This window comes from Vicia villosa, linkage group LG3 (genome assembly GCF_029867415.1).
Source record: "Vicia villosa cultivar HV-30 ecotype Madison, WI linkage group LG3, Vvil1.0, whole genome shotgun sequence".
NCBI classification, from domain to species: domain Eukaryota; kingdom Viridiplantae; phylum Streptophyta; class Magnoliopsida; order Fabales; family Fabaceae; genus Vicia; species Vicia villosa.
This window is the reverse complement of record NC_081182.1, coordinates 51,060,103-51,083,218: the sequence shown is the minus strand read 5'-3', so window position 1 is coordinate 51,083,218 and position 23,116 is coordinate 51,060,103. Positions and strand designations below refer to the sequence as shown.

The following is a 23,116-nucleotide window of genomic DNA, read 5'->3' as shown; positions in this document are numbered from 1 at the left end:
TTTTGTGTTTTTTAGTTGGGCGGAGTCAACATTCGCGCTTTTGCATAAGGGATCGACCTAGGATGCGCACAAGCGGAAATGACATTGCCCTTAGGTGCCAACGAGGCAAAAGAAAAAGAAATGATCGGTTTGTGTCTTTTAGGGTAGATGAGTGGTGAACAGTTCCCAATACCGGGCCACTCACCACTTTCTCTACTTTGCTTTAGTCTGAACCATTGTTAGATGTTTTAAAGTGTTTTTGGTTGTGTATTTTTTAAGGGAATTATACTTTTGCGATCCGAATCACATACAATGTATAATGATCGAGAAGCAGATTAGGGAATGAATCCCACTCACTTCTATCCCATTATGTAATGTTTGAGAAACAGATTAGAGAATGAATCTCACTCATTTCTCTCCCATTAATTAATGTTTGAGAAACAGATTAGGGAATGAATCCCACTCGTTTCTCTCCCATTAAGTAGCGACCGAGAAACAGATTAGGGAATGAATCCCACTCGTTTTTATGCCACTAAGTGATTGAGAAACAGATTAGGGAATGAATCCCACTCATTTCTCTATCACTTTCTTATTGTGATTCGCATCTTCCTTTTATTAATGTTTTAAAGAGTTGAAAAAGAAAAAGAATGCAATAGGGAACTAGATCTAACATTCTAATCTATGTTATTCTAATCTACAGATGGCCCTAAGGTCGAGGATAACTATCCTATCTCAATTCCTCTTAACAAAGAAGGAAGAGTCTAAGGGAACATGGCAAGCAATAGTAAGGAGTAAGCAACATCAAAGCAAGGAATGAGAGGCTAAGCATGGAAAGGGGAGAAAGGGGCCCCAAGTCAGTAGCAAAACAAGGGATTGAATGTCCCAAATCAAATACAAAAGCGTCACGGTATCATACAAAAATATCCACAAGAAGTTACCAAAGTATCGCGTGCGTCGTTACTTACCAATTAGCGGACAAACATCAATTAATCAAAACAAAGGCAAGTGAACACATGGTCTAAGCTTGAAGTCAGTAGCAAAATCATTCATTCAGTTCCAATATCCTATGTTAATCTATATTAGTCAATTAGCATGAAGCAATACAAAATTCTAACCAAAACTAGACAACACTAGGTCAATACTAGCTAAACGGTTTCAAATTGTGAATGAAGTTAGAAACATGTAATCAAATGGTGCAAGTCAGTATCAAATAGCCTCTACTAGATGCCTAAACAATCACAAAATCATGCCAAGAAGTTTCACACAAAATTACGGGTCATTTGTACAAGTTACGGTGCGATCGTCAACCAAAAACAAGTTATTTACATGTGATAAAGGAAAATCAAGTAAAATAAGAAATCATGATCTAAAATTTTCAATTCCAGGTTTTAGGACCTCTAGACATCCCTAATTATATGTACAAAAAGGAACCAACATTATTGCATGAATGCATTTCAATTTGAGAGCACAAACGTCACAATTATCTATTAGAAGCACATGTTAATCGAGTTAAAGGAAACTAACCAAATACCAATCAAAACAAAGAATTAGGAAATCATTTTTTTGTACACATTATCATGGATTAGTATACTGCAACTATACAAAAATTGGCAATTAGATTCTGATCCTAAGGTATTAAACGAAATCACTTTGCGAAATCTATCAAAACCGAAAGAAACATGAACATACCAAAGTAAATGATTTATTAAAAATAACAAACTAATTTCTAAAAATCTATAAAAAAATTCCACAATTATGTACACACATAAAACTATCTAAAACATATTTTTATTCATTTTTTTTTATTTCACCTAAAACTGATTTATGAATTAAAAGTTAGATGTAAAACAAGATTTAAGTAAAAATCTAAATCTGCCTAGCAAAGGGGGTGAGAAAGCAAAAAGAAAATAAACTGGAATTACGTGCCACACGTTTTGGGCCTCAGAATCAGGGGTGTGAAAAGCAACGAATTTGTGTGTATGGCCTAAAGGATTTTTATTGTTCAGAACAGCCAAAAAAATGGCGTCATGGGCCAAGGGGAGGTGGATCTAGCAATTTCGTTTAGCCCAAGGTTATGATCCAAGTCCTTTTTCAGAATTTTGTTAATCAATAATTAATTCAGGTTAATTCAATTAGCAGCATCATTATATTCCAATTAACACTAAACTATGTACTAACCAAATATTTAAACCATATGTTAATTAATACATTAATTGAAAAAAAATAAAAGGGGATTAGGGTTGTTACTCTGTGACGTTTCAGATTACGTCTTCTTCCTCTCACCGCGAGAACGGCGCCGAAACACTCCCTCACCGATTCTCTCCGATCAAGTCTCTCCTCTCTCCTCTCCGATCAACTCTCCGGCAGCCGTGAATCAATGAAAACAGAACAACCTCATCTCTTCTCTCGACCTCACTCCCGAGTGACAATGGGCGATATGAGCCTCTCTTCCTCGGCATGAACGGCGATGACGGCGACGGTGGAGTCTCATTCTCCGTTTTGCTCTATATCTCAACCTCTCATCCTTCGTCTCTCCCTTTGCCCCAATCTCTCGTTCGTCTCCGATTCAATCCCTCAATTTCTTGAACGAAATCGAAGCCGTTAGGAAATCCAGAGGAAATCCTCAGAACTCAGGTATGTGCGCTTTCGCTGTTGTTGAAGCTTCGATTATAGGTTGAGTATTGTTGCGTTCAGTTACGGATAATGGTGATGTTGAATGTTTAGGTCAAAGAACGTTGGTTGAAGATAACACATGGAATTTGAAGTTTATTGATTAATGAAGATGACGATTGATGTTGAATGGTGAACGCTACGATTCGGTTATCGTGAAGATTTTCTGGAATTGCTATGATTATGGAGATGATGATTGTTGTTGGTGAATCGGTGATGAATCCAGAAAGAAAGATGCAGGTGATGTATGAAGATTGTTGCGTTGAGAAAGCGGTGAAGATCTGTTTATGGTGATTGAATCGGAGAGGTGAAAAGGATGATGAAGAAGGTGAATTGAGGGAGAGATTACGGTGAAGAAAATTCAGAGGTTGTTGAAGATGTGGTGATGAATTGAAGAGATGTCGAGAATTCGAGATTGGGAGAAGAAGGTTGAAGAAGTGAAGAGAAAGATGAAGGTGAGTTTGTTACGATTCAGTTACAGATTCTTTTGGTGAGTTTTCGTCCTCGATTTTTCTTTTCGGTTATCTGAATTTTTCTACTCATTTCTTCTGCCAAATACTCGATCCTTCTGAGCTTATTTCTTCTAATTTTCTGGAGAATCCGTTAGTGAACCGGTTCGTTTTTTTATTATGTGCTGCAGACTTGGTATGCTTATCTTTTCAGAGCTGTGATTACTTGTGTGCAGGTTTTATGTTGAAGTGGGCAGCGGTTGATGTGCAGGCTTGCGGTTCGGTTTAATATCGAACCGGTTTCTCGTTTCCGCCATGGGGTTTGGCTTCGACAGAAGCTTATATTTCCTGTGAACAAAAATCGGTGAGGCACGGCATGAAGTTTTGGGATTGGCATGGAGAAGCTTGAAACAACTAGAAATTAGGATGGGCTTTTTTTAGTGTAATTCAAATTTTTTTGTAATCATCAATTGGACTGTAATTCAGAATTGTATGGACTTTGTATGTGGACTTATTTTTTTTGGATGTAATTTCATAAATTTCTCTTGCAAACCTTGAATGAAACTTGAACATGTCTTATGAATGGTTGAAATCTTGAAGGAATTTTCTAATTGAACCTCCTTATCCATCTAATGACACAAGGGATGGACATTGATTTTGAGTTTTTAAATGGTGACCATATGTTGAATTGGATTTGAGTGAATAACTTCAGCCTCGTAACACTATACCATGGAACGGACATGAGCCTTTAGATCTTGATGGATTTTGATGAATAAAATCAATGAAAAGCCTTGAATGACTTTGTATTCCCATTTCAAATTTTGCACAGCAATCCTGAATTCAACCTCTAACACGATTCCCTTTGCATCGCAACCAATAAATCAATGAGAGAAATAAAGATTTGGTTGCAAGCAATCCACGACCTCATTTCTTGCATCATGTATCTAGTATCTTAGCTTGAATTAAATTCTCGATGAACAAAAGGCCTTGAACAAAATTTGAATAATAAGGTCAATTAGATCATCAAATTCATCCTCAAATCATCGTGACCTTAATTTAATCTCAATCCCTCAATTTAAACCAAACCACCAACCAATTACGTATAGCGGCGCCTTGAACGCAATTAACCCACAAGTCTAACCCTCACATCTTGACATGTATTGTACTTCAATCTGACATAACAATAATCCTTTGAGGAATTCTTGAGGGAGATAAGAATTGGAGCACATAAGAACACCTCAACCTGAAAACCACTGAATCTCAGTTGAATTAACGATTGTAGACACTGCGCATAAGAGCCATAATCCCCTTGCCTTTGATGAATCTTCATAGAGAAAGACCTTGCAGCTTTAGGAGAAAGAAGTCCATCATGAACGTCCATACAAAAACCTATCTTCCAAGACCTTTAATCCAATGCAAAGTTATTGATGAATGATGCATAATGCGTTAAATGACCTAATGGAGGTATGCAGATGAAATGCGAAGCTAAAGCCAGTTAGAAATTAAAGGGTAGGACAAATTTGGGGTATGACAGCTGCCCCTATTTAATCGTCTTAAACCTGAAGGTGAGATTGGCGCTAGCCTTTCGAGCATTCGAGGTAGAAGAAGATTAAATATCAAAGTACCAGAAATTTGTCCTAAAGAGAAGATGGTGTGAATGTTATCCTTATTTTTTTCATTTTTGTATCTGCTGGGGAAAGGGAAATTTTTACTTTTCTGGTGGAGAAATATACAGTGAATAACTGGATTTGAATGGTGAGAGCTTGTAACGTAGCCCAAGGTGCCAATACAAGGTTCTCGAAGGAAATGTTTATTACGTAGAAGTGGTCGGAGCAGAAGTATGTCTGGTGGGATGGTAAGATAGACAAGTGTTTTAAAGGAGATACAGACGAGTATCGAAAGAATGACACATACGAGCATCAAAAGAGATACAGACGAGTATCGAAAGAATGACACATACGAGCATCAAAAGGGAGATACAGACGAGTATCGAAAGAATGACACATACGAGCATCAAAAGGGAGATACAGACGAGTATCGAAAGAATGACACATACGAGCATCAAAAGAGATACAGACGAGTATCGAAAGGATGACACATACGAGCATCAAAAGAGATACAGACGAGTATCGAAAGAATGACACAGACGAGCATCAGAAGGAGATACAGACGAGTATCGAAAGAATGACACATACGAGCATCAAAAGGAGATACAGACGAGTATCGAAAGAATGACACATACGAGCATCAAAAGGAGATACAGACGAGTATCAAAAGAATGACACATACGAGCATCAAAAGGGAGATACAGACGAGTATCGAAAGGATGACACATACGAGCATCAAGAGGAGGATACAGACGAGTATCGAAAGAATGACACATACGAGCATCAAAAGGAAGATACAGACGAGCATCGAAAGAATGACACATACGAGCATCAAAAGGAGATACGGACGAGTATCGAAAGAATGACACATACGAGCATCAAAAGGAGATACAGACGAGTATCGAAAGAATGACACAGACGAGTGTTAAAAGGGAGATACAGACGAGTATCGAAAGAATGACACATACGAGTGTTTGAAAGAAAATATAAACGAGTATCGAAAGAATGACACAGACGAGTGCTAAAAGGGAGATACAGACGAGTATCGAAAGAATGACACATACGAGTGTTTGAAAGAAGATACAGACGAGTATCGAAAGAATGACACAGACGAGTGTTTTAGAAGCTTGGTAGATGGACTTACTGGGGATTGGAATTTAGTCTTGAAATGATTTGCCAGGACGGAAGGCAAAGGACACGCAACACGGGGGTTGGATCTGAAAATTTTTCCCGTACGAGGGAAGGAATCACGGAGGCTTGGGACGACTAGGCTCGGCAATAAGATGACAGTAACCACGGGGGATTACGGGGATATTGATGCTGACGATGCATAAGAGTTACATTGATCCCTCAGGCCAAAAGGCGGGGTGTAACTCTTCAAGAGTGGCAATCGTTCGAATTGCCACACACCAAGTATGGTTTATTCAAACGATTGAAAAAATGAGATGGGTGGAATACCCACCCTCATACGCACTCTAATCTTCGCGCAACATACGGGAAATAACCATGACAAGACTAGAGACGACTAGACTCGACAAGAAGATGATAGTAACCACTGGGGATTACGGGAATATCGATGCTTACGAAGCATAAGAACTACATTAATCCCTCAGGCCAAAAGGCGGGGTGTAATCCTTCAAGAGTGGCAATCGTTCGAATCGCCACACACCAAGTATGTTTATTCAAACGATTGAAAAATGAAATGGGTTGAATGCCCATCCTCATTCACACTCTAATATGCACGCAGCACACGGGAAATAACCTCGGAGACGACGATTCTGACGAAGAAAGACATTGCATCCGATCCATATTGGGGAGATTTCTTTTGGGGATGGAGGATACCAAGTATCGGCACCGTGGCTTGGGGAGATTTGTAGTGTAGTAGCAGATATCAATCGAAGTATGTAAGGACAACCTTTTATGTGGGGAGGTATCGTTGTCTTGAATGAATGCTGATTTGTATTATCTGGCTTATGCTTTGTATGCATGTTTGAATTTTTCTATGGCGTAATGCTCCATTTTGATGGATATGCTACGCTTTTGAGGATGCAATGTTATATGCAGTGAACACTATATGCAAGATGCCAAATAAAGGCATTAGTGAGGTAAACACCAGGGAGAATACCCTTGGCGTTAAGGACCATGTAGAGGTGCCAAAAGATATTGGACTTTGACTTGTAAGAGCACACTCTTGTTGTTGTCTTCCAGAACATAGAATGACTTTGGACTTCTCACCATGTGCCACTGCTTGGAAGATTTTCAACTTGAGGAGATTCCCTCAATTCACCATGTTGGGGATCATTCGAATAAGGGCACCAGGTTGGAGAAATGGAACAACTCTCAGGAGAAATAAACTCATGTGCTTGGGGAGAGACCAAATTTCTAGGAGAAATAAACTCCTATGGTCATGGAGAGACAATAAAACTCAGACGATTGTGCCCCAAGCTTCGTGACTTATGGAGGAATTTTCCCTAAAGGGTCCTTGGAGAGATTTGTCGAATCTCGACGTAACTGCCCCAGATTGGTTGAACTCAAGAGAGATTCCTCGACTTGATTACCCCAAATTGATCAAGGCTCGAAGAGATTTATCGACATGATTGCCCCAGATATGCTGAATTTGATAGGTCAAACCTTGATTCAATTGCCCCTGATTGGGTACATCTTACTAGAGTCCTCAAGCTCTCTTATTTTGAAGTCAAACAAACATGGAAACAACTTTACCACGCTCAACAGAGTCTTTAAACTCTTCCCCTCGGAGTAATCAAAGAATGCATCAACTGTTCATGCCCAACGGATTTCCATAGAGAACCTGCCCCTTGATGGTCAACCTTTGAAATGATTAGCTTTTACTCCTTGGAGTTCTCAAGTCTCTTGTACTTTGATATGATCAAGTTACTCACTGATTCTCATCCTTGAAAATTTCCTTGATGTTAAGCACATATTTTTCATGCAAAAGAATGTTAATTCTAAGAATGATAATTCTAATGCAAAGCCTATGTTAGTCTTGAAGTTGTAAAAACTTTTTTGTGAAATGAGGTTGCGACCTCTTGCGACCGAATCACTAGTTGACACAACCTCGATTTTTGCATGTGAAAGATAAAGAAAACATACGATACCAACATGGATATGAGTTTCGCTTCATTGGGAGTCAGTTAAACGCTATCTCATCGGAGTGTGCTTTCAAAATAAACCCTACTTCAATTAGGATTTTTAAGGGTTGTAACTTGGTCGGGTTCACGGTTTTTAGAAAACAAAGGATTTTTTAGGCTCAAAATTATTTGTACCCACCCCCTTCGTGATGTTCTCCATTCCTATGTTCAGTTAACTCGACACGAGTGTTCATCCCTCACAAGGAATTTGAAATGGTTGAGGAATCAATGAGGTTCTTTGGACATGGCAGTCGCTCACCTTTTATTCTTCTGATTCATTGTCACACGACTTTGTTCTTGCTTGACAATTTCATCATTTTTTTTCTCATGCTTCTTTTGCCATTATTTTTTGCTATTTTTTTTGCTATTTTTTTTTTGCTATATATATATATATATATATATATATTTTGAACAAGTCGTGTGACCTCGCATTACCTTTGATTCGTTGGAGGTGATTGCGACAGCCTCGCTCCTTTGATTTGATGAAGGATTACCATTGTGGTGTCATCGTCTCTTGATCTCTTGGTGGAATAAGGATAATCATTGCGGTTTTGACATTCCTCAACCTTTTGAAGGATAACCATTGTTGTATCCTTAGATGCATACCCTTTTGGTGAGTTTTGAACACCCGATCAAGTTAAATGAACACTACCCTTCCCCAGGGTTAAAATAAGGGTTTTTATGATTAGAAAAGAAACTCCTACTTCAAGGCTCAAAAGGGTTGACGAGGGTCTATCTCCCTTATATCTCCGGTGTTTGGGGATTTGAAACAATGTCTGTACATCCTCAGTAGGGTTTTTATTCAAAAACACATGATTAGAGATTTTGCATTTTTATTTTCATCATTCTCCCTCAGCTTTTTGCCTAAGCAAGCGATTAGTAAAGTTGGTATCGTAATGCCAAAAACATTTTATGAGTGAAAACGAATGGGTTTCTTCAAGACGAACATAAACAATGTATTGTTATTTTCATTCGGAAATTAACAAGTTTTTACATGCTATAAATGCTTAGACGAACAAAGGAAAGATTACAAATGAGAATGCAATAACGAAACTAAATGAATGCCATTGTTGAGGAGACTTGACTCCGTCTGGACTTAATGATCTTGAATACTTTTTGCAGTTCTTTCCAAACACTTCAGATTACTCCAAAAGAGAACTCCAACAAAGTCACCCCTGAGTCGTAAACTTTTGCCTTACTTTAGGGATTCGAGCAATGCGAGTGATGCAATGCTCAAGATAAGAGTACGTCTTGCTTATCCCTCGTGCGGGAGCCCTAAGCATAGTTGCTAGAGTAGTAATCGCCATCCTAAATGGAAAGAATCTTGTATGATCATCAACTCAAGAGAGCTACTTGTGGTGAAGAAGACCCAATACTAGAAGCTTAACCAATTGTGATTCCAACAAACAAGGAAACGAATGAGCACAAGGCAATAGAATCACATTAATTTGTTTCTCATGTTCTTCTTGTCTCTGTTAACTAGCAAGGCCACTGAGGAGGAGATCCTGAGAAAAGGCAACTGATATATGAAGTAGAACCTTGAGAATGAGAAGCATTGTGAAGAACACTCTTGATTATCACACGGAAGAAGATTCTAACGAAGTCACCCAAGAATTTGTAATGCTTTAGGGATTCGAGCAATGTGAATGATGCAATGCTCAAGATAAGAGTGCGTCTTGCTTATCCCTCGTGCGGGAGCCCCAAGCATATTCATTGAAGAAGTATTTGCCATCAAATATGGAGGAACCTTGTGTGGTCACCAAACTTAGAGAAGCTATCTGTTGTAAGGAAAGCTCAAACACCAACTGAAACACCAACCTCCACGGGTACAACTGAGCACAACAACCTTGAAAATGAGAGATGTTTCTACAGAACAATCTTGATTACCCTTTTCGGAAAAGATTCTGACAAAGTTGCACAAGGATTTGTGGTGTTTTTATTATTATCCTACCAACGAGTTTAAACAGGGAATTTGTTGATTTCGGAGATTTTCTGAAATCTGAGCTTTCACCCAGGCAAAGGAATTCCATTCACCCACATGTTTCCTCCTTGAAGGATTACATGCCTCTCATCAATCAACTGTTGTACTTTGGCTTTGAAAGCGTTGCAGTCCTCAGTTGAGTGCCCTACGGATCCAGCGTGATACCCACATTGCACATTAGGGTCATACCCAGGTGGAAACGGACGTGGTGGAGGCTTCAGAGATTTGGGAACCACCAATGAGATTTGAACTAGATATGGCAGAAGTTTACTGTATGTCATAGGAATTTGGTCCAGAGGAGCATTCCTTCGTCCCAAATTACTTCTAGGTGGACACTGATTCACATGGCCTTGTTGATGTGGAACATATTGCTTTTGTGGCGAATACTGAATCGGTTGTGGTTGGATCATGTGGGGTTGTTGATGATTCAAATACTCAATCTGCTCAGGTGTTTTCCCCTTTTGATTTGGCTGGGAAACAATCAAAGACTGATAAAGTGGAAGATCCGGAATCCAAGACGGTGCATTGTGCTTCTGATTTGAAGTAGATCCGACATAGAAGTATGAATCAACCTTTTCTTCCACCACAGATGGAACCCTATTTCCTTGAACACTCATGCCCTCGGAGGTGATCAAAATCACTTTTGAGTCAATAAGATCTTGAATTTGATGCTTCAGCGCCCTACAATTCTCAATATCATGGCCAGGTGCCCCAGAATGGAACTCGCATCGAGCATTGGCATCAAAATTGGGGGGAAGCTTTTCAGGCATGGATAAATCGCGTAGCTCAACCAACCGAAGTTCCAGCAAGCGGGGAAGTAACTGAGCATAAGGCATGGGGATCGGATCAAGAACCCTCTGAGGCATCTTAGGTTTTTGCCCACACATTCGGCCACCTTGATTCATTCTAGGGACATGAACAGATTGACGTGGAGGTGACGGTACCTGAAGTTGAGGGGGAGCTCTCTGAGGCATCCCATGAGTGGAAAGAGATCCTATTGAAGAGAAAGAGTCAACAATTTCTATTGCAGCGGCAGGGACAACATCACCTTCCTTTCTTAGTACCTTTTCCAGAGCTTCCATGACCAGGCTCACTTGAGTCTTCAACTGACTGTTTTCCTCTTTTAGTGCATCCTGATTACGGATCAATTCTTGCATCTCCAACATAAGATGACCCATTTGTTCCCTCATCTCATCCATTTCCTCACGGAGTTGTTCCATAGTTGATCTTGGAGTTGTGGCGGTGAGAAGTCAAATCTGTTGTTGATCTTGAAATCTGAGTAGAAAGGGTCCCATAAGTCTCTGAAAGAACCATGAAATGCATGATAGTATGAATGCATGTTTCATTTATGAGAGATCCTAAAGTCTTTTCACACACTTTCATTTTTCTTTTTTGGAATCAAAGCTTCTCTTTTTTTTGTATAGAATATATTTTCTTTTCTTTTTTTGCTTTTCTATTTCCTTTTCTTTTTCTCCTTTTTTTTTGGAAATAGACTTTAGGATCTTTCATAAATGGAGTGGACAAAGCAATGATGTTATGCAATGCAAAAGCATGGGATCAACGGTCTATATAATCTTAGTAACCACCGTACAATCCTCTGAATAACTGACACAGGTCAAATGTCACAGGATCAAAGGTCCAACACCTTTTTTAATACCAGGAAAACCAATAGTCATCAACAGAACAGAATAGTCACCGACGGTACCTGTCATGTATATCCCACCCCACTCACAGGTGAATCTAGGTCAAGGTAGGTCAATGGCTTCCAGCGTTATCAGTTCTCCTGAAACACCATCATTGTCGCAAATACATGCCTACAACGGTATCTCATTTGAACCTCGACTGGTCGTGGGTCTCATGATCGCAATCAACAGAACCTGACATTCTGTTGGCGTCATGACTATCCACTCTATCCTAGGTATCCTATGTGTCAACTCTGGCCTGGGTATTGGGCCTTTTACCTCATGGAACATCCCACCCAACCTGCAAACAGTGAAAATATATGGTCCCGAAGGGGATCCCAATCCAGTCCAGATGCATGCGGAAAATAAACATGATATGCAAGCGGGAAAGTAAACAGGATATGCGAAACATAAAATAAACACATAAAATAAATAAATGCACGTATAGACAAAACATAGCAGACCCAGTAAATAAACAAACAAACGGATAGGCTAGGATCGACTCACTAAGGATGGACCAGCAACAGGTCTAGCAACATCCCCAGCAGAGTCGCCAGCTGTCGCACGCTCGCGAAAAATGAACAGAGTCGCCACCAATATATTTATCCCATAAGGGAAAGGAATATCAGGAAACCTAACAAAGAAAAGTGAACAAAATAATATATTTATCAAATTATATTTCAAATTTCAATTTGTTTTTTAACATGTCCTCATATTTTTACCGTATTATATTTTTTTTAACAAGTAAGATATATTAATCACCAACCATAAGCAAAAGATTAATTTGACATTGACCACTACGTCACTAATCACAAACTCTTCATATGTGAATATACTATCATTTCTTGCTCTCCACAAAAACCATAAAGTTGCCATCCAGATTATGCATTATTTGTTCTTCTCTATTTTGTCCTTCAACAAGTTGTAAAACTTCATAAAGTGGTCAATTGAATATACCCCAGTGATTCCTGCACTCTCAATCCACATATGAATTTGTTGCCAAACAGAAGTAAAAAATTTATAACGAAAAAGCAAGTGTAGCTGGTCTTTATCACTTCCTCGACATATCGAACACCAGTTTTCTTCAATATTTGTAAACAACTCCCACTCCATCGCCAAACATTTATTTTTTAGATTAGCTTAGAAAACAACTTCGGAGCTTGCATACGAATGATCCGAGGTGGATTGATCATCGTTCGGAGCTGACAAACCGTCAGATTTTTAGTTCATTCCTCTTCTTCTTTGTGTATTCTCTCTTAGTTGGGTTTTGTATATGTATTTACTTTGAACTCATGTATATTTGTCGCCCATGGGGTTATATTTAATCTGCTTTACAAATCTGTGTTTATTGTTGTCTTAGATTTTTGCTATGTGCTCAGGGTTTGAGTTGTTATAGAAATATACTGCTCGAATCCTTGTATGGGATGATTAACTATTAGTTTCTGGATTCTATAGATAGATTTAGAGCTAACAATCTTTATGGGTGTTGAAGCTTAATGCTTTCGTGCTAGTTGTGTCGGTTGAGAGATCGTCGGTACAAATGATATGGATGTCTGCTGTGTTCTTGAGGTTGGCTGAGAGATCAACGCCGAGATGATATAGTAGTTCTCTCTACTTTGAGTTAGAGATGACTTAGGGTTTGAGAGATGCTTGATGATATTGATGAGTATTGTAGGCTGAGTATAATCTGATATGGTTTAAGCAATTCTTTTTGTGTTGATGTTTACTTTTGTGCTTTTATGCTTTAAACAATTCAATCCAAACTCATAACTTTGGAAACTGTTAAATGGCAGTTTAATGCACTTGTCCCTGTGGAGACAATAATTTCTCGGATAAATATTTCCAAAAATTTTGTTGCTTGCCGCTTTTCCACTCCAGCAAGTTGATATGATCATGGCGTTTCACAGTTAAGTCAATCATAAATATTTGATCTTTTATTTTTTTTCTTAACGTTTGTGTTATGCTTGTGGATTTATGAGGTGCCGAGATGATCTCATAAGTCTAGACCTATATTAACTTGTTTTTATGTCTTGAAGAACATACTGGATTATAATATGATATGGTTTATAATATAATATGTTGAAGTACTTAAGTTGAATTAATTCTTTGAAAAGGAAGACAGATAAAAGGTATTGAAATAGCAAACATTTTTATTACAACACACACATCAATACACACATACAAATTAATCGAATTTACGGTTAAAGAGTAGAAAATTAATACAAATAGGAAAAGAAGACAACATTACTCACAATGCAACAACTATGAGGATTGTTAGCTTCTATTGATCTAATGAACCCTACAGGCATCACACCATGTGAACGGGATCCTAAAATGTCCTATAAGAAAGATAGGATTTTATTTTATTCTTTTATTCATTATTATCTCCATATCACCATATCATATATAGTAACGAGAGAGTGAGTGAGTGAGTCTATATGTTGGTAGCTGCGCTATGCAAAACAATGGTTTCCATGGTCAAGCCAGGACCAAATCCAAACAAAACACCCCATTTAAGTCCTTCACCAGTAGTCAACTTCCCTTCCTTCGTAGAACTTCTTCTCATCTCATCCAATATAAATAAAACACAAGCACTCGACATGTTTCCATACTCACTAAGAACATGTTTTGTCGCATTTAGTTTATCTGAATTCAACCCAACAGTTTTTTCAACCCTCTTCAATATTGCAGGACCACCAGGGTGTGCTACCCAAAACAATGAATTCCAATCACTTATTCCAAGTGGATGGAATGCTTCTTCTAGACTTTTCACTATATTCTCACCGATCAATTCTCGAACATTTTCTTTCAAATGAAATGTCAATCCTACTTCGCGCAAATGTCCTTCAATCGCTCCTTCAGAGTCTGGTAGAATCGTTTGGGATGCTGAAACAAGATAAAACAACGGTTTTTCAATTCTCTCATTAGGGTTTGATCCAACGATCACAGATGAAGCACCATCACCAAAGAGTGCTTGTCCAACTAAGGAATCCAAGTGATTTTCATTTGGACCACGAAAAGTAACAACGGTTAATTCAGAACAAACAACGAGGACACGTGCACCAATGTTGTTCTCAGCAAGATCTTTGGCAAGACGAAGAACAGTTCCACCAGCAAAACAACCTTGGTGATATAACATAAATCGTTTTGTGGATGGATTTAGGTTTAAGAGTTTGACGAGTTGATAATCAGCACCAGGCATGTCAACACCTGAAGTTGAACAAAATATGAGATGAGTTATCTCTGATTTTGGTCTTCCCCATTCTTTTAAGGCTTTTGATGCTGCTTTTTCTCCTAGCTTTGGTACTTCTTCAACTAAAATGTCCTGGCGTGCGTCCAGAGATGGTTTCTCATAACTTGATATGTTTGGATTTTCTTTCAACATTTCTTCTGTCAAGTGCATGTAACGTTTCTTTATCATTGACTTCTCACCTGTTCAAACCAAGAAAAATACATAAGTTGAAACGACATGCATATGCATGCATGTGTGTCTAGCATGAAAGATTACAAAAACAAAAACATATATGCATGAAAGCATGCATTCATGTATATACGAGCTTACATATACGTGTCAATTTGTCCTTGAGTTGAGGCATGTGGTTGCTGTTGGTAACTCGGAAATAATAATCTGTGAAATCAGATTGGTAAATGCAATTTGGTGGAGTTGCAGTTCCAATAGCTAGAATGGTTGCAGTACCACGAGCTCTTTGGGAGTCTCTTATTTCATCTAAGTGTGCCATTTTGATTGGAAAAGAAAGGGTGTGAAGATTATTGAGAGAGTACTGGAAAATGCAATTGATGAAGTTATTGTTTGATTAGTATCATATTTATAGAGAAATAATATTGTCTAAATACGTTGTTACGTACTATAAGTCTTATAAGTGGTCAGTTAAGAATTTTCCCATCACGTGCTGCCAACTCATTATTGCCGTCTCAATTGAACCGATTCTTACGATTGAGACACCAATTTTCTCCAGTTCTATTGACAATTTAATTTTGTTATTGAAAAGTAGTATAAAAGTAACATTTTAAAATATTTTTATAATTATTTCCTATATTAATGATAACTATTTTCTATACTAATTTTTCTTTTAAAAACAATACAAAAGGATAGTGCACTAAAAGAAAAAAGTTGAAACAATTTATTATTTTCAAATGCTAATAATGATGGAGTGTTATATATATAATAAGGAAATTTTTTTACCCACCTTCCTACTTTCTTGGTCACCTCTGGTGAAAAACCCAAAATACCCCTTACTTCGAAAATGCATTTCCAAAACACTTTTTGTTTTTAAAATTTGTCTTATTTTGGAAATACATTTCCGAAAACACGAAAAAAGGTGTTTTCGGAGATACATTTCCGAAAACACCCCTTTTTTGGGAGAGGGGTGTCTTCGGAGATGCATTTCCGAAAACACCCTTTTTTGAGAGAGGGGTGGCTTCGGAAATGCATATCCGAAATATTCTAAGACCAAATTGGTCTTGGAATGTTTCGGATATACACTTCCGAAAGAATTTCAATAATTATTAAAAAATTAAAATCAAGGTGAATCAATACAATTAATAGGTATAAAATCAAGGTGAATCAATAAAATCAAGGTGAATCAAAATTTTTTAAACAATTTTAAAGTTAAAAATTATTTTACTAACTTATATAAATCAAAAACATTTTAATTTCATAAGTAAATTTTGAATTATATAGAATTAAATATAAAATTTATTCATTAAATAAAATTAAGAAAAAATCTTTTTTTGATTTTTTAAACTAAAGAAAAAATTATAACTCATTTTTAATTACGAATCAGAATAGAAATATATAAATATATAATAATCATTATTAATTTTGTAAGTGAAATATATAAATATATAATATATATAAATATATAATAATTATTATATAAATATATTAATATATAAATATATAATAATTATTATAAATTAAAACACTAATTTTTTTAATTTTTATAATTATTATATAAATATATAAATATATTTATAAATAATATATATTAATTATTATATAAATATATAAATATATAAATATATAATAATTTTTGTAAATATATAATAATTATTATAATTATTATATAAATATATAAATTAAAACACTCATTTTTTTAATTTTTTTTGTAAATATACAAATATATAATAATTATTATAAATATATAAATATATAAATACAAAATTATAACTCATTTTGTAAGTGAAACTATTTTAATTTTTTTAACTAAAATTATTTTAAATTTTAAAATATAAATCAGAATAGAAATATATAATAATTATTATTCATAACTCATAAATTATATCAAAATATATAATTATTATTATTCATTACTCATAAATTATATCAAATTTATGATATGTGAATTAATTAATATCTTAAATTTTTGAGATTTTTGAGATTTTTAAATTTTTTTTGTTTTTTCGGAGATGCATCTCCGAATTAATCAAAATCTTAAATTTTGGGATTTTTTCGGAAGTGCACTTCCGAAGTCTGGCAAATTTAGAAAAAAAATACTTCGGAAATGCATTTCCGAAGCAGGGGTAAAGTGGGGTTTCCGCTCGGGGTGACCCCCATAGGGAGGTGGGTAAAGAAATTTCCATATAATAAACTGGTTTCTATTGCAAAATTATATAGGCTTAAATAGTGATTTCGTCCCTGTAAGTTATCGTGTTTTTGATTTTAGTGCCTGAATCTTTTTTTTCGGTCCAAGTCTCCATATGTTCAATTCGCTTTGGCTTCAGTCCCTCATGTCAAAGGAAAGTTAAAAAAAAAGGATTAGGTGGCAAACGTTAATGACATGGATAACGTTGTTTCATTTTATTTTATTTTTCATTACACATGTGGACATCTTCTCTTTGCAATATATTAAATAGGGACCAAATGGAAAAAAATAACATTCGTTCTTCTTCTCATTCAAGTCATCAACTCCCAAATCCCTCATCTTCATCGCTACACCTTTTCATTCCCTTCTGCCATGGCTTCCAATTTGTCTGCTAACTCTCATCACGTTGAAGCACCGATTTGTGGTTGCAATTGAAGCATGAAAATGTTTATGTCAAACTCCATTGAAAACCCTAAAAGGAGGTTTTGGAAGTGTCAAAATGCAGGGTTAATGTCTGGTTGCAAATTATTCCTTTGGGATGATGAGCTTGAACGAAATCCAATTAACGATGTTAGAAGTGCATGTGTGTGCAACTGCTCTGAAATGTTGAAGGATTTATGGTCCATTGTTACGGACATTGAGATTGGCAAAAAGGCAAAGATGAAGATTAAGTTGGAGAAGGAGAAGAGGAACGTGACTCTGTTGAAGTTGTTGTTGGTTGGGTCATGGGGGTTCTTCGTTGCTTGTCACAAATGGTGTTGAACCCAGTTGTTTGCTTTTGTTTATTGTTTCTTTAGTTCAGTCCCTGTAACATAAATGTATTTTGGAAATGGTCCCTGTACCATATGATGAATGAAAAAGATGTTTTGACTTTGGGTATCATATGTATCATATTATATTGGTAATCCTATTTTGAATTATGCATAAACCAAACTTGATAATGTTCATCAAAGCTAAAACAATTGTAAAAGGTAACATCAGTTGTGCATAAAATAAACTTGATAATGTTCATCCTGTTTTGAATTATGCATAGACCAAAGTTGATAATGTTCATCCTGTTTTGAATTTGTAAAAGGCAACACCAATTGTGCATAAAACAATTCATCCCCTATATTTCCTTGCTACCATCTTGACCCTTTTAGTTGGTTTATCTACAACCTCAAATCCATCATCCATGCCAAGGGCCCTTTCATCCTCACTGTCCTCAAATGAAAAAGCCTTATAATCACTATCCTAACTATCTTCACTATCATCACCATCATTTGCAGCTTCAATATCAGCTTCAGTATCAACATTATCAACTTCAATCTCATCCACATTATCATCCATATTATCAGTTTCAGCATTAACATTAGCATCATCAATATCATCTACATTATCATCCACCTTGTGCTCAACATATAAACCCACACTACAACTAGTTTGAACAACAACCACATAGACCTCAGTAGCATCAACATCACTAACCATCCTTGAATGCTTACACGATAGAATGTTATACCACCATAGCCAATAATCAGTTGACTGCATATTGCAAAGATCTTTCACAATACCAGTTGCTTCAAAGAAGCTCCATCTATCAGGGTCAATCTCTACTGACACTTTATCCCCACCTAAGTAGTATACCGCACCATCCTTACAAAACTTACCCCCATAATGAATATTCACTGTAAAACTCATACCTGGAAGATGAAATCGAGGTCGCTCAAACAAGATTGTCAGGTCTTCAATGGAGAAATGCCTCAGAGAAGTGCTCTATACATCGTCGCCCTCCACTTTCACTGAGCAGCTTTCTAGGTAAGTATAAACCCCAATTGACAGGGACTAAATACCAAAAGTGGAGTGACTTTTCAATTACATAATTTGGGAATTAAATGTTATATCCACGTGTGTTACAAAAAATAATAAAACAATGTTTAAGGAGTATGCCAAGTCACCAACGTCTCCCACATAAGCTTTTTTAACGTCTCACTAACAGCAGGGACTAACGCCAAAGCGAATTGAACATATGGGGACTTGGACCGGAAAAAAAAGATTTAGGGACTAAAACAAAAAATACGCTAACTTACAGGGACGAAATCATTATTTAAGCCAATTATATATTTATTAAAATGATTGAATCAAATGACTCAGTCTCTAAAAAATATCACGACACCTACAAAATTTTAAATTTTCAAAATATCATAATTTCACATATTTATCCTTTACATTCAAATTCAAAATATAATCACCACTCACAATAAAATAATACAAAATAAAAATTTAAATAAATTATCAAAAAAGTCTATTTGCTAACAGGGAAAAAGTTGTGTCATATACATTTTAAATAAAGTCTAATTATATTTTAATTTTAGTTTTTTAAAAAAAATTATGAAAACTGCGTCGTTCTGTGTTGGAAAAAAAACATGCATTTGAACCGCTGGTTTTCTAAAACCGCCGGTTTACCAATTTTTTCTGATTTTGACTGGTTCTCATCGATTCAACAATCAGACCAAACCGTTGACCCTTCTGGTTCTCGGTCCAACCGGTTCGGTCCAATTTTTAAAACACTGATTGTGATACTAATCTCATTTGGGATATGATTCTTAGCTTTGCATCCTATTTTATTGCACATAATTGGATATAAACTATGCAAAACAAATACCTTCAAGTACGCTCATCCGATTTTTTCTCGAAACGAACTAAGGGAACCCTCAATTATGACTGCCATGTCATTTTTTATTTTTTATGGATTTTTGTAGAACAAATTTAAACAAGAAGGAATGCTAATTGGCTTGCCCTAATCTACTATGATATTGAGCTATTGTAAATTTTATATATTTTATTTGTATTTGATGGGTATTCTACACATTAAATTTCATTAATTTTTACTTATAAAAAATGAAAATATCATTTAAACATTAATTTATGATGTTCATAAATACGGTTAACAATGTTTTTTAAAAATTTAAGATATGTTAATTCATAATAATTAAAAATATATTTATTTAAAAAAAATTATAACAAATATAATACTATGTTATTAATGAATTTCATCACTTTTTTGAAAATAAAATTATTATCTTTAACCAAAAACAGTTATGACAATCAATCCCTAAGAATCCAAGAAATTCAAAACCATCAAATCCACTTAATCAATACTAAATGTATTCCTATCTTTGTGTGCTAAGAGTTATATTAAGTGTGCATCTAATAACAATGGTGTCCCTAATATTGTCCATAAGCTTAGGATCAATACTAGTTTGAGCAAAAATGATGAAATTTTTTGCCCTTTAGATCTCATGTATCATTTCTGCTATAACAATCTTTAGAATTTTTCTTTTTCATCCTTTGTCTTTAGTTTGTTAACTGATACATATGTTCTTCTTATTGGGTAAAATAGTATATTCATCTAAGTTCTATATCGTGTAGTACAAAGAAAATAGAATTTGAGTATTATTATAAATAGAAATTGTTAGTTTGAATTTTCTACCCAACAACAAAATATAATTTTTTTTTGTGTAGTGGAGATTTTGGTAGTTGTGTGTGTCTAGAGGGGATTTTCTATTTTTCCGATCAAAAATAATTTGTTGAGGGGGTTTTTTTTTTTTTCGTTCAAAAATTGTTTATTGAAAGGGTTTGCAATTTTTCCATTAAAAAATTGTAGTTGAGAAGAGGTTTGTAATTTTTCTGTCCAAAAGTTGCAGTAGAGAGAGGGTTTACGATTTTCCCGTTTAAAAGTTGCAATAAAGAGGGTTTGCAATTTTCTCCTTAAAAATGCATTTTGGAAGGTTTGTAATTTTTTTCCTTAGAAATTGCAATTATATGAGAGGGTTTTTAACTTTGTCATTGTAAAATTAGAAGTTGAATTATAATTTTTTAATTTTTTTGCTTTTTTTCTTCTTTTATGGGTATGCTTCCACGAACGTAGAAATTTGTTCTTTTTTTTGTTATTTTACCTAACAACAGCTATCAGAGTCTGGTTCTGATCGAGGGAGGAAGGAAAAATCACAAAAATTTCGATCAAGCGAAAAAAGAATAGTAATAAAAATTTTGATCAACGGAGGAAGAAGACAAAAATATAGAAAAGTAATAGTAATACAAATGTGACTAATCATTATAATTATAATGATCACTTTGAAGATGAAGTTGAAGACAAAGTGAATATATGTGGGACTTTGGATGAATGTAGGATTTGTTGGGTTAAATAGTTTATTTATCCAAGTCCCACATTGGAGTAGTACGAAGAAAATAGAATTTGAGTATTATTATATATAGAGATAGTTAGCTTGAGTGTTCTACTCAACAATAAAATGTAGTTTTTTTGTGTATTGGGAAATTGGTTAGTGGTGTGTCTAGAGGAATTTCTATTTTTCTGTTCAAAAATAGTTTAAAGAAAGGGTTTGCAATTTTTCAATCGAAAATTGTAGTTGAGAGAGGGTTTGCAATTTTTCCGTCCAAAAATTGCATTTGAGAGAGAATTTGCAATTTTTTCCGTTTAAAAGTTGCAATTGAGAAAGGGTTTGCAATCCACTCCTTAAAAATTGCCCTTAGAAATTGCAATTAAACGAGAGGGTTTGTAATTTTGAGATTGTAAAATTAGATGTTGAATTATAATTTTTGAAGGTTTATGCTTCTTTTCTTCTTTCATGGGTATGCTTTCGCCATTGTAGAAATTTGTTTTTTGTTATTTTACCCAACACTCCTGTCTCCATTAGTTATGAGTCATTTGGTAGCCTATCCACTATAAGATCCCGCTCCAAATATCTTTATTAATGTTGCAATTGAAGAACAAATGATCTATTTCTTCCAGCTTACATGTTGTTTATCGCCCCTCAGACACAGTACAAAAAAACAAGTAAATTGTGGCGGTTAAAAATATCAAATTGTGGCAGTTTTAACCGTCGTAATTAATGACAACGGCGACTTCAACGAACACCGTATATTTTGATGCCGCAAGGAAAAAATGTCGGTTTCGTATAGACCGCCATACCAACCGCCGTAATGTACTTTGTTTAAATTGACAGTTTTTCGGTCGTAAGTTCCCTAGATCATTTTCTACCAGCTTAGACATTGTTTATCGCTCCTCAGCCATTTGTACATTTTTGTAATTTTGTACTTGCCTGTTTGCACGACATCATTTTAGTGATTCATTTGACTTAATTTATCCCTACACTTCAAAATTCTCTTTAGCAACCAAGAGATAGTTGTGTTAGGTTGCCAAGCCATCACCTCATGTCTTTTAAGGTAGTTAGTGTTAACCCATTTTACCCAAAGTTTATCCTGATGGAATAAGGTACGACACAACAAGGGGGGTTGGATTGTGTCCCTTTTAAAATTTATATAAGTATTTAAAAATGTTGTCTTTGATAAGAGAAAAGTGATTAGTAATAACTTTTAGGAGTTCAAGTAATTAGTGCTATTGTGTGTGATAAAATATAGTTATGGATAATATAAGAAAAAGACAGTAAATAAATAACACAAGAAAACTTATCCTGGTTCACCAACTTGGTTAGTCCAGTCCCCACACCCTGTGAGATTATCCTTTATTGATACTTCTTACAATAGCTTTTTCTTCTAAGTATTCTTAGCCTCACCAGGCTTACACTTCTGAATGGTATAGCTTACAGATAGCTTACAAAATGATTGGTTTGTATATCTATGATATACTTTGTGATCTTAGGAGGTTTACAATAAATTCCTAAATACTCTCCATATGGCAGTGAGTATTTAAATATAGAATGTGTATGATAACTCTAATATATTTTGATCACTATATGGTAGTGAGAGCTAAAGATAATATCTAGAGAGTATGAATACTTTGTGAATGAAGACTTTGGCTTTCTTTGTATGCTTGTGGATATTTTCGGTATCTAAGAATAAAGCATGAGACTTGTATTTATAGTGCCAAGCCAAGAGTGAGGGAAGGCCGAGAGTTTCTTTTGAGAAGTGCTGGAAGATTTGTCTTTGTAGGACTTGGTTTTGAGTATGACTTGGTCTTGGTTCAGAGCACT

The 23,116-nt window shown here is 35.6% G+C and overlaps 1 protein-coding gene and 1 long non-coding RNA gene across 3 annotated transcripts; one reads left to right on the top strand and one right to left on the bottom strand.

Annotated features, from left to right (window-relative positions):
* The first annotated feature begins 2,181 nt into the window (after positions 1-2,181).
* LOC131655694 (uncharacterized) lies at positions 2,182-3,601 on the top strand. 2 transcript variants are annotated; one of them, XR_009299851.1, is made up of 3 exons: positions 2,182-2,613; positions 2,704-3,104; positions 3,335-3,601. It is a non-coding gene; the product is annotated as an uncharacterized LOC131655694 (long non-coding RNA). The 2 variants fall into 2 exon arrangements; XR_009299850.1 differs by having other exon boundaries at positions 2,704-3,139.
* A 10,046-nt stretch (positions 3,602-13,647) lies between these two features.
* On the bottom strand, positions 13,648-15,313 carry LOC131661380 (chalcone synthase J-like). Its single transcript, XM_058930908.1, has 2 exons — positions 15,080-15,313; positions 13,648-14,949 (listed from the first exon to the last, which is right to left on the bottom strand). Exons 1-2 carry the CDS (start codon positions 15,255-15,257, stop codon positions 13,952-13,954), a joined length of 1,176 nt encoding a protein of 391 aa, XP_058786891.1. The 5' UTR covers positions 15,258-15,313; the 3' UTR covers positions 13,648-13,951.
* Positions 15,314-23,116: the final 7,803 nt, after the last annotated feature.